Here is a 15,697-nt window from a genome sequence, read left to right on the forward strand (position 1 = left end):
CTTTTAATTCACTCTCTCATTCTCAGTTTTCCCTACACACACGATCTGCTTCCAGGGAATTAACAGAGAAGCAGCTCCATGGCCAGAGAAGGGGAACAAGGAGGTGACAATGACAACCAAGGACGGTGGCACAGACTCGTCACACACAAGAACACCACAAACATGCCAGGAACCAAACCAGAAGAACACCAGGCACAAGAGGGACAGCTCAGGAACGTCAAACATCAAGAAGAAAGTTAAAATTGAAACTTACAATTACCTGCTGGTCTGGGGGGATGAACTCCAGGGCCTTCTGGATCACCCTGCAGCCGTACATCTGCAGGGCCAGCGACAGCACGTGCCCACGGATGCGCTCTGCCAGTGCCAGCTTCTGCTCCAGGCTGCCAAACTGGGACAGCACCAACAGTCACTGCAAGGACAGAGCCCTGCCCTGGCCACCAGCACTGCCCTCCCACCCTGGGGACAGGAGCTGCCCACTGAGCAACGATGAGACATCGAGCCCATGGCAAAGGGGTGAACTGGCACAGCCAGATGTGCTCTGTGTCTGCCTGGCACAGACCAAAGGGGCTGGAGCCACCAAGGTGACACCTGCCAGGCCACCAACCCTGGACAGGTCACAGCCCCAGGGCTGCCAGAGCTCCAGGAGTGCTGGGACAACGTCTCAGGTGTGCACAGGGTGGGATTGCTGGGGTGTCTGGGCAGGGCCAGGAGTTGGATTGGAACCTTGTGGGTCCCTCCAGCTCAGGAGATTCTGTGATTCTGATTCTCAGTTACTGGGCAGAAGCACCAGGAACACCTGGTGAAGGACCAGACCAGTGTCAAGACAGAGGAGTGGAGGGACACAACACTTTTCCAGCAGTTGCTGTCACTGGAGAAGTTTCTCCCTGGTCCCTAAGGAGCACTGAGAGCTCAGAGCAGCATCCTGGACAAATTCTGCTGGGTCTGCTCCTCTCAGAATCCCAGAGGGCTTTGGGCTGGAAGGGACCTTAAGGCTCACCTCATTCCAACCCCCTTCCACTTTCCACTGGAAATTTACAACTCCTGCACACTGGCTGTTTACCCTGACACATTTTGTTTCTCCAAGTGTAACTTTTCAGATGAATCTGAATGAGATTCAGACGAGTCCCACCCCTCAGTCAGCCCAACAGGAAAGACCCAACAGCTTGTGGGGAGGAGATGGTGGCAGTGCTGACAGTTATCCAGGATTTCATCCTCAAGGCAGGGTTTTCCAGGCTCGTCCAACACCTCAGCACAGCAGGAACCCCAGGAGAGCTGCAGGGGAGGGCAGACTCACCTCAAAGAACTTCTGGATGACGTAATTCCCAAACACATCCACCATGAGCTGATAGGCTGCCTGCAGGATCTCGTTGAACACCAGCTGACGCTCTGCCGGGGTGGCACGCTCCAGTTTCAGCTGAATAAACCTGAAAAACAGCCCCTGGAGTGATGCCACAGGCACATCTGCTCATTCAGCTCCTGCCCAAAGCCTCACCCATGTGCTCCAGAAACCACCATGAAAAATCCTATTATGGGAAGATGAAGCACTTTCATTAACCTGAGCGTCCTATTACAAGTTAAATATCCAAACTGAAGACATTTTAGTGATCCACAACTTGCAAAGCTCTTGCAAACACAGATGTTTTATCCAGCCATCTGAAAGCTCGGGGTGGTCAGGGACAGGAGGCCCAAGGCCACAAGCTGGAATCCTCATTCCAAGCAGATCTCAATGGAGTAATGGAGGATGGCCTCGTGTCCAGCTGGCTTTTACAATGAATTAAACTGTGCCAGTGAGCAAACCACAAAGCAGGGAAGCTCCTTTGGGAGGAGCCTTGGACAGTGCTCTCAGGCATGAGAGTGTTGGGGTGGCTGGGCAGGGCAGGAGCTGGACTGGACAATCCTGGGGGATTCTGAGTGTGGCACTGCCTTGGCTTTTCCCACTTATTTCTTGCTCTGCCTCAGCTTTGGGAAGTGACACAAAACACAACCCCAAAACACAACCGTGAAAATTCAACTGTGAAACACAACCAACAAAACACAACTGCAAAACACAACCAGAAAACAGAACTGCAGAACACAACCGCAAAACAGAACTGCAAAATGCAACTGCAGAACACAAGTGCAGAACAGAAGTGCAGAACACAACCACAAGACACAAGTGCAGAACACAACCAGAAAAACAGAAGTGCAAAATGCAATTGCAGAACACAAGTGCCAAACACAAGTGCAGAACACACCCAAAAAACACAACCACAAAACACAAGTGTAGAACACAACCACAGAACAGAAGTGCAGAACACGAGTGCAGGACACGAGTGCAGGACACGCCGATGCCCCTGGAGGAGCAGCCTGGCCCGGTTCCCCAGCACACCTGGAGCCGTGCTGGTCCTGGGAGAACTCCATGATGTGGCCGGCGATCTCGCGCAGCTGCAGGTTGGGGTAGCGGTTGTTGCGGAAATCCTCGAGCAGGCGGCTGCGGCCCGAGGGCATCACGTCGGACATGCCGTAGCGCAGGCGGGACGATGGGAACAGCGTGCTGCTGGGGCTGAACAGGCTGGACGCGCTGCTGGCACTGCGGTACTTGGCCTCCGCCCCCGGCGCCGCTGAGATGTAACGGCCGCTGCCGTTCGTCAGCCCCCCTGCGAGAAACACCGGGTAAGGAACGGGGAATGGAGGGGGTAAGGAACGGGGAATGGAGGGGGTAAGGAACGGGGAATGGAGGGGGTAAGGAACGGGGAATGGACGGGGTAAGGGACAGGGAATGGACGGGGTAAGGGACAGGGAATGGGGCATGGGGGGATAAGGAACGGGGAATGGAGGGGGTAAGGGACGGGGAACGGGGCATGGAGGGGCAAGGGACAGGGAATGGACGGGGCAAGGAACGGGGAATGGAGGGGGGTAAGGGACGGGGAATGGGGCATGGAGGGGTAAGGGACAGGGAAGGGATGGGGTAAGGGACAGGGAATGGGGCATGGAGGGGGTAAAGGACAGGAAATGGGGCATGGAGGATAAGGGACAGAGAACAGAGAGTTAAGGGACAGGGAATGAGGCATGGATGGGATAAGGGACAAGGGAACACGGCATGGACGGGATAAGGGACAAGGCATGGATGGGATAAGGGACAAGGCATGGATGGGATAAGGGACAAGGGAACAAGGCATGGATGGGATAAGGGACAAGGCATGGATGGGATAAGGGACAAGGGAACACGGCATGGACGGGATAAGGGACAAGGCATGGATGGGGATAAGGGACAAGGGACCAAGGCACGGATGGGATAAGGGACAAGGCATGGGTGAGCCTTGTGGGCATGGATGGGCCTCATGGGGACACAGAGATGTGACACTGGATCCTCAAGTTCTGCTCCATCATGAGGGGAGTCTGACATTCAGCTAAGCACGATTTTGAGGTGGGATTTCTAAGAAGAATTTCTAGCTGGGATTTTTAGGCAGGATTTCCTCACTGGAAGGTTTTTAGGCATTGGAACTGCCCAGGGAGGTTTGGAGTCCCCATCCCTGGACACGTCACAGCAATGAACATGTGGTACCCAGTGCTCTGGTGGAGACTGGTCACAGACTGGACTTGAAGACCTTGAAGGGCTTCTCCAGCCCTGATGATCCTGTGTGATGATGACCAGGCCTTGGAACTGCCCAGGGAGGTTTGGAATCCCCATCCCTGGAGGTGTCCAAGGCATTCCTGGAACTCAGCACTCTGGGCTGGTTCATCAATCCCAGGTGGCACTCAATGACCCCAAAGGGCTTTTCCAGGCCCAATGATCCCATTTTGTGATTCCTGACTGAGCTCAGTGAGCTGCCCTGCCAGGAATTTACACGGGGATGTGTCCAAACATCTGTGGCACTGCTGGACTGGGGTGGGAACAGCTCCAGACTCCAGCAAAGGACTCTGATGATCCCTCCTAAATCAGAGTATTCTGATTCTGCCCTTACTCAATGACATCACATCTGTGACTGTGACTTTCTGACAGAGCACAACAACTTCTGCTCCTCCTTCTGTCTGAACCAGACCACTGGCAATCCCAACGCTCCCAAATTTTAGCTTTTTTGCTGTTTCCACTGCCTTTGCCTCCATCCTCAGGTTTTTCCCACCTCTCCCTCTGCCCTGCCAAGGACTGATTTAAAAGAAGTGTGCTGGGAGTGGGGAATAGATATAAAAATATAAAAAATGTGGAGATAAAACCACAAATCACTATTAAACACAGGTAAATACCAATAAGTTAAAATCAAGACAATTTTTAAACCCTTGTGCTTTCACAAATGGCTGAAATATCTGCAGCCACATTAACAGAGAGGCTGAGTTACCCCAAAACAGGAATATGGAGACAGCTGATGCTTCATCCCACAAAGGAACAAACTTCAACCTTCCAATGCTGTTTCCCTGCCTGTAATTTTTCAGGATGTGGCTCAGCACCTGGCAGAGGATTTGATTCCTGCCTTTCCTGCAGGGCTTGGGATCCCTCTGCTGGTGCACGAGAAGCCTGCACGGATTTTCCTGGCTGGAACAAAGTCCTGCCAGGGAACACATCCTGATCACACAGGGACCTGCAGGGGGGGATCCCAGGGAAATGAAGCTGCAGGAAATCATGGAGGGGAGAGCTCCAAGGAAACCTTGGCAGGGCTGGCTGCAGAGAAGCAGCCCCTGGCAGCTGGGCTGGAATGAAAGTATTCCATAAAAACAGAGCTGAGGGAGCTGCACTCCTCAGCCACTGACACCAGGAGGAAGCTCCCATGCAGGAAACTGGATGAGAATTCTGGGTCTGATAACAGCCTGATTAATTATTAATTATAGCCTCTGTGGCTCACTTCCAGCTCAAGATATTTTGTGATTCTACACCTCTGGATGTAGCTGTGCAAATTTCTCTGGAGCTGGTGCCAAAAGTCTCCTTTCCCAAGGAAGGGGAAGATCCTTTTTCCTCCCTTTTCCCTCCCTTTTTCTCCCAAGGCAAAGGAGAGCTGAGAGCTCCTTGTGCTGCCTTGCAATGGAGTGCCCACCACCTCCTGCACCCCAACTCCCACCCTGAGCAACAACTCCCAAAAGCCAGCAGGGAATATTCCTGATACTCCTGTCTCCTGGAAGGACCAGGACTGCCACAGGAGGAGTAAAGCACTTCCTAGGTGAAGAAAACCCAGGAGGGTAAAGCTGACAATGGGGCACCCATGCTTCCAACAAATCTGGAATTATCAGAATTCCCACTTTTTGTTTCAATGCCAGGAGCAAAGTAAGAGTGGGGACTGAAGTGGAAACAGTTCCTGATGGGAAAGGGGAGGGTTTGGCACTCAGGCTGTTAAATCCTAGTTAACAGCACAGAAAATCTGTCAGAGCTTTCCTGAGAAATCCCCAGCCTTGGAGATTCAGAGTGACCCCACTGTCCCCCCATGTGTGTCTGTCCTGATGGCAATGATGACTGCAGGTCATGCTCCACATCACCCTGGGAACACAGAGACCCTGTGGGGAACAAGTTTCCTAAATCACAATTCTGAACCCAACCAAGCCCTGAAATCTTAGGGTGCCTCCAGCTCCTCTGTGGCAGGACTTGGTCAGATCCCAGATTTCAGCAGGATTTTACCAATAACTCCAATGAAACAGCTCCTTCTTGCTCTGGAGCCAGGCTGGGGGAGCTGGGGGTGCTCCCCTGGAGAGGAGAAGGCTCCAGGGAGAGCTCAGAGCCCCTGGCAGGGCCTGAAGGGGCTCCAGGAGAGCTGGAGAGGGACTGGGGACAAGGCAGGGAGGGACAGCACACAGGGAATGGCTTCCACTGCCAGAGGGCAGGGCTGGATGGGATCTGGGGAAGGAATTGTTCCCTGGCAGGGTGGGCAGGGGCTGCCATGGAATTGCCAGAGCAGCTGTGGCTGCCCCTGGATCCCTGGCAGTGCCCAAGGCCAGGCTGGACATTGGGGCTGGGAGCCCCTGGGACAGTGGGAGGGGTCCCTGGGGTGGCACTGGATGGGATTTCAGGTCCCTTCCACCCCAAACTATTCCATTACTCAGACTCATTCCACAGTTTCAACAACTGAGCAGCTCTGTTCTGAACTGGGAACTCATCCCTGGCTTGCTGGGAGAGACTCTAACCTGGGAGAATTCCTGATTCCAGAAGTAGAAGGAAGACAATGGAAGGATGAGGCAAAGACAAAACAGAGAGGAAGAAACACAAAAGGCAGCACTGCCTGAACCAAAGCTCCTCTAAAGGAAAACTTCCACAAGGCCCTGAACTGCTCTGCAAGGCAGCAGCTCCTGCTGAGGGCTGCCCAAACAACAGCAAACTGGGAGATGGAAAGATGCTCTGTGGCAGGCAGAGCCACCCCTGCTGCTGTCCCTGCACAGCCACTGCCCAGCCTGCCAGCCCAGCTCACTGCTCATCCACTCCACAGCCACTTTTCCCCAAAAAATCCCTCATTTCCCACGTCTGTATCCTTTCCCTCACACCCACCCTGCCCTTTAAAGCACAGGCTGGCCACAGCAAGGGGAACTTCTCCCAGGCAGCTCTTACCAGAGCATCATAAAATTAAAAGAATTACTTATCCACTGATCCCCATTCCAAACTGGGAAAGGCAGAGCCAGACACATCCAGCCCCAGTCCATTGGGATCGTGGCAGCTGCACTCCCAAAACCTGATATGGGACTGCAGAGAAATCAGGGAATGGTTTGGGATGGAAAGGACCTGAAATCCCATCCAGTGCCACCCCCAGGGACACCTCCCACTGTCCCAGGTGCTCCCAGCCCCAATGTCCAGCCTGGCCTTGGGCACTGCCAGGGATCCAGGGGCAGCCACAGCTGCTCTGGCAATTCCATGGCAGCCCCTGCCCACCCTGCCAGGGAACAATTCCTTCCCCAGATCCCATCCAGCCCTGCCCTCTGGCAGTGGGAGCCATTCCCTGTGTGCTGTCCCTCCATAAAGCACAACCTGGCCAAAATAAAATCCTGTAACTTAAAAAATATTCATTTGCTGATGTACAAATCTCTAATTTTGATCAGCCCTGGGGAGCAGAGAGCCCCTGCTGCCTTTGGCACCCAAGGGTGGGATTTACTCACAGCTGCTCATCCCTCACCTCTTGGAGTATCAGCACATTTTCAGCTCAGCCTTTGTCCTCCAGGAGCTCTCAGCACAGGAGCTGTGTGTGGTTATTTCAGGCACTCAGCACTGCCCAGCACTTCACAAGGTCACTTTACACCACCAGCAAAACCCCAGCTTGATAAATGCCCCTCATTTTTCAGCACTCTGAGCTCCCAGGGAGCTGGAGCCAGGTCACTGCACAGCCCCAGCAGTGACTGCCACAGCCCAGAGTGACAAAGGCAAAGCCAGAGCTCAGCCTGCTCTAAGCCCAGATCTGCTGACTGCAGCTTGGCTTTAAATCCAGCTCATGTCAGTGTGGAGCCCTGAATCTGAGCTGCTGAAGTGACTCCCCCAAGCTGTGCCCCCCTGGCTCCAAAACACAGGAATTGTCTCAGTGCCAACAGCCCCAGGGGTCCCTCCCATCTCACCCTTCATCTCCAGAGTACCCAGGAACAGCCTCTGTGCTCTTTGTTATCACAAACTGCTCCTCAAGGAAAAGGAGAAAGCCTCGAGCTTCTCACACAGAGAAGTGTCTGTGCTGTCTGTCATGGGATCAGGGAATGGTTTGGGTGGAAGGGACCTGAAATCCCATCCAGTGCCACCCCAGGGACACCTCCCACTGTCCCAGGTGCTCCCAGCCCCAATGTCCAGCCTGGCCTTGGGCACTGCCAGGGATCCAGGGGCAGCCACAGCTGCTCTGGCAATTCCATGGCAGCCCCTGCCCACCCTGCCAGGGAACAATTCCTTCCCCAGATCCCATCCAGCCCTGCCCTCTGGCACTGGAAGCCATTCCCTGTGTGCTGTCCCTCCCTGCCTTGTCCCCAGTCCCTCTCCAGCTCTCCTGGAGCCCCTTCAGGCCCTGCCAGGGGCTCTGAGCTCTCCCTGGAGCCTTCTCCTCTCCATTAGAACTGATTTTATAACCAAAGGAAACCAGACCTGCCCTTCCCACTGCCCTCCACTACTGGTGAAGGAGAAACTTTAAAAAATAAAGTGAGTTTTCACGGATTTCAAGGTCAAAGCCCCAAAACCAGAGAGCCAGGTGAGATGTGACCTACAGCATCACCAGCATGGAATCAGCCACGGAGGGGTCAGGGCTACAAGGACAGGAATGTTTTGGGAAGATGGGAAGCCCCAGACTTCTGAACAGGGAACTCATCCCTGGCTTGCTGGGAGAGACTCTAACCTGGGAGAATTCCTGATTCCAGCAGGAGAAGGAAGACAATGGAAGGATGAGGCAAAGAGGAAATGCAAGGGAAGAAACACAAAAATCCTCTGCAGCACAACCCTTTTTGGAAGTGCTAATTCCAATTTCTTACTAGAGTTTGTTCCCAAACAGATCCACCTTCCTCTGATCCAGAGGAATTCTTAAGATTCTTTGAGTCTAAAGAATTTTTAAGATTTTTTTTTTTTGCTGCAGGGGCAACCAACTTTTTCCTCCTGCCAGGTTTGGAATCTGCTTCCTCCTCAGGACTAATTTATTGTGGCCATTTAACTGTCAGCCAAGGCCTCCACAGCTGCATAAATCAAGTTAAAATCCTTCCAGTTCTATTAAAGCTCTGAACAAGGCAGGATGGTAAATCTAAACCTGATCTCCAAAAATCATATTTACGACTATTCCAGCTAACCTAGAGCCAGCATTGGATTTATCACACATGCATGGAATAAACATGATAAATACAGTGTCTGCTGAGGGGGAAACTGCTCTGAGAAGCAGAAGTTTTGTTAAACCCAGCAGATTCATGACACAACCAAAGCCAAGTGAATTTTTGGAGGAAATATTAAATTACCTGCTGCAGGTGCAACAAATAATCTCTTTGGTTTGTTTATGAGGGAATGAACACTTCAGGAGGTTCAGATGAGCACTGCTTTATTATTTAATATTTGCTTTATTTATTTTTAAGATTTACTTTATTGTGGGCCAGGCAGAAGCTCTTTGAGAAGATTCAGCTGCACAAAGTCATGGATCTTCCCAAAATTATTCCTCCTGTGCTTTTGATAAGGCCACACTGATGGGAAATTTTCCAAGGTAAACTCAGCAAATCCTCAGCTCAAAGCTGAGCACTGCTCCAGGGAATATTGGTTAAAAGGAGGAATTGTATTCCAAGCTCATTATTCCCAATTTAACTGGTATTTTAAAACATCCCCTTTAAAACCATTTAAATTGAAGATCAACCCTCCTTATCTATTTTATTCCAAGACCTGTGCAAGAAAATGCTGGTTTTTAAACACTTGGGAATATTATCCCTAATTTTGAGCTGAGGCAACGAGGAGGGGAGATGGAAACGAGGACGGGAGATGGAAACGAGGACGGGAGATGGAAACGAGGATGGGAGAGGGAAACGAGGAGGGGAGATGGAAATGAGGAGGGGAGAGGGAAACGAGGAGGGGAGAGGGAAAGCTGCTCCCAGCTGAGCCACACAGGACCAGGAGGGTTGGATTTGAATTCAAGATTGTTTTGCACCCAAATGGTTGTGAGACCCCACCCAGCTCAGGGAAGCAGAGAATCAGGGATGGTCCAGGGAGAGCAGAGCAGGGCCCTGACCTAGGATCAGGAGGGCTCTGAGCCGGGTTTAGGAGGGCTCTGAGCCAGGTTTAGGAGGGCTCCGACCCAGGATCAGGAGGGCTCTGAGCCAGGTTTAGGAGGGCTCTGACCCAGGATCAGGAGGGCTCTGAGCCGGGTTTAGGAGGGCTCTGAGCCAGGTTTAGGAGGGCTCTGACCCAGGATCAGGAGGGCTCTGAGCCGGGTTTAGGAGGACTCTTACCCAGGTTGAGGCTGGAGGAGGATCCGTGGGAGGACAAGGAAGGAGGAGGAGTCTGTGAGTGCCCGGGGCCCTGGCTGGGCAGGGGCATCCCCACGGGCCCGGGGGAGGAGGAGAAGCCCAGGCCGTTGTAGAAGCTGTGGCCGATGGGGGTCAGGCTGCTCGAGGTTCTCTTGTACAGGTCCGTGCTGCCCGTCAGCGAGTCCCGGCGAGAGCCACTGCCCGTGGTGGAGTTTGCCACTGGAAAAACGGGAAAATTGGGAAAATCAGGAGATGCCGACCAGCCCAACCACTGAGAGCCACAGCTCCACTGCTCCGGGCTGCTGCTTCATAAAGGGATGAAATGCAGGCATTGAAAGCAGCTCCAGTCATCAACACCACGCTGTTAATGATCAAAGGGCTTAATGAATTATTGGGAATCTTGTCTTTGCCTTCGGGGCTTGGGAGGATTTGTTCTGAGAGAGCACAGGGAGAAAGAGCTCCAGAAATCCGGGAGCACAAAGGTCAGAGGAGAAAATCGCCCTAAGGAAGGGACCACACTGGCTTGGGACACACTGAGACCTTGGGGTCACACTGAGACCCTGGGGTCACACTGAGACCTTGGGGACACACTGAGACCTTTGGGGACACACTGAGACCCTGGGGTCACACTGAGTCCTTGGGGACACACTGAGACCTTGGGGACACACTGAGATCTTGAGGACACACTTGGGGACACACTGAGACCTTTGGGGACATGCTCAGACCTTGAGGACACACTTGGGGACACACTGAGAGCTTCGGGGACATGGTCATACCTTTGGGGACACACTGAGACCTTTGGGGACACACTTGGGGACACACTGAGACCTTAGGGACACACTGAGACCTTGGGGTCACACTGAGACCTTGGGGACAAGCTGAGACATCTGGGGACACACTGAGCACTTGGGGACAAACTGAGACCTTTGGGGACATGCTCAGACCTTTGGGGACACACTGAGATCTTGAGGACACACTTGGGGACACACTGAGACCTTTGGGGACACACTGAGACCTTTGGGGACACACTTGGGGACACACTGAGACCTTGGGGACACGCTCAGACCTTTGCTGTGCCCCCCCCAGGGAAGGTGTGAGCTCCCCAGAGCTCCTCCCCTGCCGTTCCCGGGACAAGGAGCCCTGACCTGGCCCTGCCGTTCATTCCCAGCCATCAGAGCTGGAGCCAAGCCCAGGGGATTTTTCTCTCTCTCTCTGTGTTTGCTCACAGTGTGCCCATCCTGTGCACATTTCCCTGAAATCCCTGTGCTCCCCTTCCATCAGAACACAAATCTGCTCCTGTTTGCCCCCAGCTTTCTGGAGCTGGACATCAGAATTCAATCCCAACCCCAACGGTTTTTAAGAGCTGTCTCAATAGGAATACAAGCTCTTTAAATGCACTGTCAATTTGAAGGGAAAAAAATCAATTTTGCATTAAAATCTTGTTTAATAAACAGTGAAACTGTTAACTGGAATGAAGTGATCATTTTTCATGAGTGTACATGGGCTCCAGAAGCAGCAGGATCAGAGTTTTATTCACAGATTGAGGGAAAACAACTTTGTGCATCTTGGCACTGGGCAAACCACTTATGGAATTCAATTAGTTAAATAAACTGAGGTGAGAAAAGCAAATGCTGTGTTTACCTGGAACCAAGATGGTTCCAGTTCTCAGGCTGGGTTGAACACAAATATTTAGAATAACTTTTTATTGGAAACTGTTTTTCTGTGAGGTCACAGCACCTCCCTGAGCCTGTTCTGATGGAGCCAGGTTGGAACCTGCCCCTCACACTGATGAGAGCAGCAAAGTTCAGGACATAATTACTGCCCTGAGAATCAGCAGTAATTAAAACAATTGCTCCACTTCAAAAAAACCCCACAAACTTAAGAGAAAGAAAACTCTAAAAAACCACAGACATCTCTGGATGAGTTTGATTCTGAAAGGAACTTTGGTCTGCAGCTGCCCAACACCACCAGCCATGGCTGGGAGGTGTCTCCCAACCACAGGGGATTCTCCTGGGTGTGATGGGAACAACTCCCAGAATAAAGCACAGAAACCACCTCAGATCAGCGTTTTTTGAAGTCATGGGGAGCTCTTCAGCCTTTACCCCGAGCTGGGAGGGGCTGATACACTCTGGAACCAATTCCTGTCAGCCCAGTACTCCACATGCAGGGAGAACACCAAGGGGCTGACTGATAACACAGGGAACAAAGCAAGTTAATTACTGTGCTACTGCTAATTATCACCTACTAGAAGCATTTCTGCCAAGAACTGCTGCAGATTTTAAAAGCCTGAAGTAAATCCCTCAAGGAAAATCCCCACTTAGGCCAGGATGGATGAGGAGGACTCAGCTCAAGAGCACAAATTCCTGAAATGTGGGGCTGTGCTGGCCCTGCTCTCTGCAGAGTGAATAATGCAGAAAGCTGGAACCACACCACGGGCACCTCAGAGCTCTGCTTTGCTCTGGGTTGGTTTCTGGCTAAGTGAGCCACAGAAGCTCCCTGGACTGTGGTTTGGTTTTTTTCCTTTTTCTTGGAATAGTTCAAACCTGCTCTGGACTGGAAACCCAGAGGAGCACCAGGAGCTCACACCTGTGGCCACCAGGCCTGGCCTGGCCTGTGACATTTCCATTTCCCAGTGCTGGAGGGACTGAGAACAGCCTGAGTGAGCCAGGCTGCAACCCATGGAAGGGACTCTGCTGAATTTGTCATCTCTTCAGAGCAGTGAGAGGTTTTGTTGCTTAGTATTGTTCATTTTTATGCTGGGAAGTGTTTTGCCTGTTAAATAAACAGATTTTTTTCCACTTGTCTATGAGGAAATATTTCCCTGAACCAACTGGGGGAGGCTTGACTCTGTTTCCTAGAGGGTCCCCATTGTGAGGTTTTCTCCCTAAATTTGCCCTGAACCAGGACACATCTCTTCAGAGCAGGGAGAGGTTTTGTTGCTTAGTATTGTTCATGTTTGTGCTGGTAAGCCTGTTAAAACTGTTAAAACAGTTTTTTTTCCACTTCTCCCAGAGAAAAGATTTCTGAACCATGTGGGGAAGGGACAGCTTGACTCTGTTTCCTAGAGGGTCCCCATTGTGAGGTTTTCTCCCCAATTTGCCCTGAACCGGGACACATCTCTTCAGAGCAGGGAAAGGTTTTGTTCATTGTTGTGCTGGGAGGTGCTTTACCTGTTAAATTAAGTGCTTTGCCCGTTCAAACAATTTTTTTTCACTTCTTCCAGAGGAAACGTTTCCGAACCATGTGGGGCAGGGACCCCACAGTGAGGTTTTCTCCCAGCTCTGCCCTGAGGCAGGAGCCCAGGCAGGGCTGTGCTCTCACCTGCGGTGCCGAAGCCGCCCAGGGCGGAGCCCAGCGTGGCTCCCAGGGAGCTGCTGCTGCCGAAGCCCAGGGAGGTGTTGGCGGGCTGGGCTGAGCCCTGCGAGAACAGCGAGCTGCTCTGCGAGTTGCTGCTCAGGGAGTTGTTGCCGTAGAAGGAGCTGGAGGCCAGGTTGTTGGTGGGCTGCTGCTGGGGCTGGGGCTGGGGCTGCTGCGTGCCCAGGGGTCGGAAGGGGCCGTTGGTGGTCCCTGCCAGCCCCCCCGCTGCTCCGTTGGCCGATGCCGCGGCCGCCGCCACCGCTGCGGGACACAAAAAAACCACAAAAACAGGAAAAAATTGGAAAAGCCACTGAGAAAATTCATTTTCATCGAACTTCTGGAAGTTAAAACATAGCAGGTGGCTTTGAATTGCTACAGGTTTTTTTTCTTTCAGGACCAAAGTCTGCATAACAATCTCTGGTTTTTCTATCTGAGCTGCCCCACAGCTCCCAGACTCCAGCCATGCCCAGCTGTTCTTGCTGCTCTCGTGCTCCTGGAGCTGCACAGATCAAAACCAGGAATGGTTCTTTCTCCAAAGATCCATGAGGCCAATCAGTGCAGCCCCACACTCCCAAGGGCCAATTAAGAAACCCGAGTTTTGAAATAATTGAAACGATCCTTCAGCAGATGAAACGCGAACCTGCGGTGCCAAGAACATCAAACCCGAGGACTTTTGGTTTTCAGCCAGTTCCAAAGTTAAAGAAAAAGCCAAATAAACAAGAGCTACGAGAAAACAATTAAAAGGCCTATTTCATAATCTGAGCCCAGTGCTGGCAGGGGCTGCTCACACCAATGGATTTGGCTGAAAAATTTTTTTAAAAGCCTTGAACTCCCAAGGAACCCAAATAAATGCCAAAGCAACTCATGGCAGAGGCCATTTCAGGCACAGTGATACCATAAGGCAAAAATCATGGAATGGCCTGAGTTGGAAGGGACCTGAAATCCCATCCAGTGCCACCCCTGCCATGGCAGGGACACCTCCCACTGTCCCAGGTGCTCCCAGCCCCAATGTCCAGCCTGGCCTCGGGCACTGCCAGGGATCCAGGGGCAGCCACAGCTGCTCTGGCAATTCCATGGCAGCCCCTGCCCACCCTGCCAGGGAACAATTCCTTCCCCAGATCCCATCCAGCCCTGCCCTCTGGCACTGGAAGCCATTCCCTGTGTGCTGTCCCTCCATGCCTTGTCCCCAGTCCCTCTCCAGCTCTCCTGGAGCCCCTTCAGGCCCTGCCAGGGGCTCTGAGCTCTCCCTGGAGCCACTGGGAATTCTGAAGGCTCCAGCAGGTGGGAAAGCTGGAGCCAGGGGACAAATCGAAATACCTGCTTTGAAACTCGACCAAATAATTCAAGCTCCTGCTCCTCCCCCTCTCCGTGGCTGCTCCACAGGCTCAGCCCAAGTTGAGCACAGAGGAAGTTTCTCAACACCAACCCCTGATGGATCTCAGTGAGGGCAAGTTTGTCATCACTGCCAGCGGAGCACGGAGGGGTGGGGACACTGGGGACACAGCAGGCACTTGGAGGGACCAGAAGTCACCTGAAACACTGGGGGGGATTGAGCTCACCTGTCTGAAACACTGGGGGGGACAGAACTCACCTGTCTGACCAGGAGGGGACAGGACTCACCTGTCTGACCAGGAGGGGACAGGAGGGACAGGACTCACCTGCCTGGGCTGCAGAGGAGCTGATGATGACAGGGGCAGGGGCCACCAGGCGCACAGGAGCCCCCAGGCCGTTCCTGGCCCCGGCATTGACCACGAGGGCTCCGGTTTGGTCGTAATAAGCAGCAGGAGCCAGCACTGGGTAACCTGCAGAGCCAAGCACAGGTGACAGGGCAGGTGACAAACACACCACTCACATCCAGGTGAGTGCACTGCAAGAGGATTTTTAAAAGAAAAGCTGAATGGAAAAAAAAAGTAGCAAGAACAACCCTGCTTTTCCCAAAAAAGTCCATGAGCTTACCCAAAAATTTAAGGTGGAAAAGACTTTTTGCCCCCTGAATATTTTCTATTACACAGTCACCAGTGTAAATTCAGCTAAACAAGGGTTTAAAATACAAAAGCACCATCTCTGCTCCATGGTAAGTACAACGTGTGCTGGGATTGCTCAGGGCTGGGCCTGCCAGGCTGCACCCACAGGGAACTTCCACTTCTGTATTTTGGAAGGTTGGTACCATAAAATGTTCTTTAATGCATGTAAATAAACTCTCATAAATGCTGGTGATACACACAGCAGCAGCCTGACAGAATATAGTGATTTAGACACCTCATTAGAGAATGCTACATAAAATGAAAACATTAAAATTAAATGCAGTGACTCTCTGAGGTGGGGGTCACTATGAGAATGTTCCCTGTGAGTATCTGCTTTGCAAATACAGGTACAGGCATATATCTGTAATTGTATTTATGTGCAATTGTATATATGTGTATATATATATTTGTATATATTTGCAAAGCAAATGCAACCCAAATAACAGAGATCAAATGAAATCCACAGACCA

General features: G+C 52.1%; 1 protein-coding gene and 1 non-coding gene across 7 annotated transcripts in view; both read right to left on the reverse strand.

The window, feature by feature from the left end:
• PUM1 (pumilio RNA binding family member 1) overlaps positions 1-15,697 on the reverse strand; it is an 80,290-nt gene that overhangs the window by 12,364 nt on the left and 52,229 nt on the right. For 3 of the 6 annotated variants that reach the window (XM_088178471.1, XM_088178469.1, XM_088178468.1), the window contains exons 12-17: positions 14,862-15,005; positions 13,168-13,464; positions 9,829-10,065; positions 2,369-2,636; positions 1,295-1,424; positions 254-388 (exon numbers count right to left, since the gene is read on the reverse strand). In XM_088178471.1, the coding sequence (XP_088034597.1) occupies positions 254-388; positions 1,295-1,424; positions 2,369-2,636; positions 9,829-10,065; positions 13,168-13,464; positions 14,862-15,005 (1,211 nt within the window). The remainder of the gene's footprint in view (positions 1-253; positions 389-1,294; positions 1,425-2,368; positions 2,637-9,828; positions 10,066-13,167; positions 13,465-14,861; positions 15,006-15,697) is intronic. The other 3 variants (XM_014887599.2, XM_088178470.1, XM_088178472.1) reach the window with 1 other exon arrangement.
• On the reverse strand, positions 14,583-14,673 carry LOC148221280 (small nucleolar RNA SNORD103/SNORD85). The gene has a single exon (XR_015808367.1). It is a non-coding gene; the product is annotated as a small nucleolar RNA SNORD103/SNORD85 (small nucleolar RNA).

The sequence above is a fragment of the Sturnus vulgaris genome, chromosome 24 (genome assembly GCF_052056855.1).
Source record: "Sturnus vulgaris isolate bStuVul1 chromosome 24, bStuVul1.hap1, whole genome shotgun sequence".
Classification (NCBI taxonomy): Eukaryota; Metazoa; Chordata; class Aves; order Passeriformes; family Sturnidae; genus Sturnus; species Sturnus vulgaris.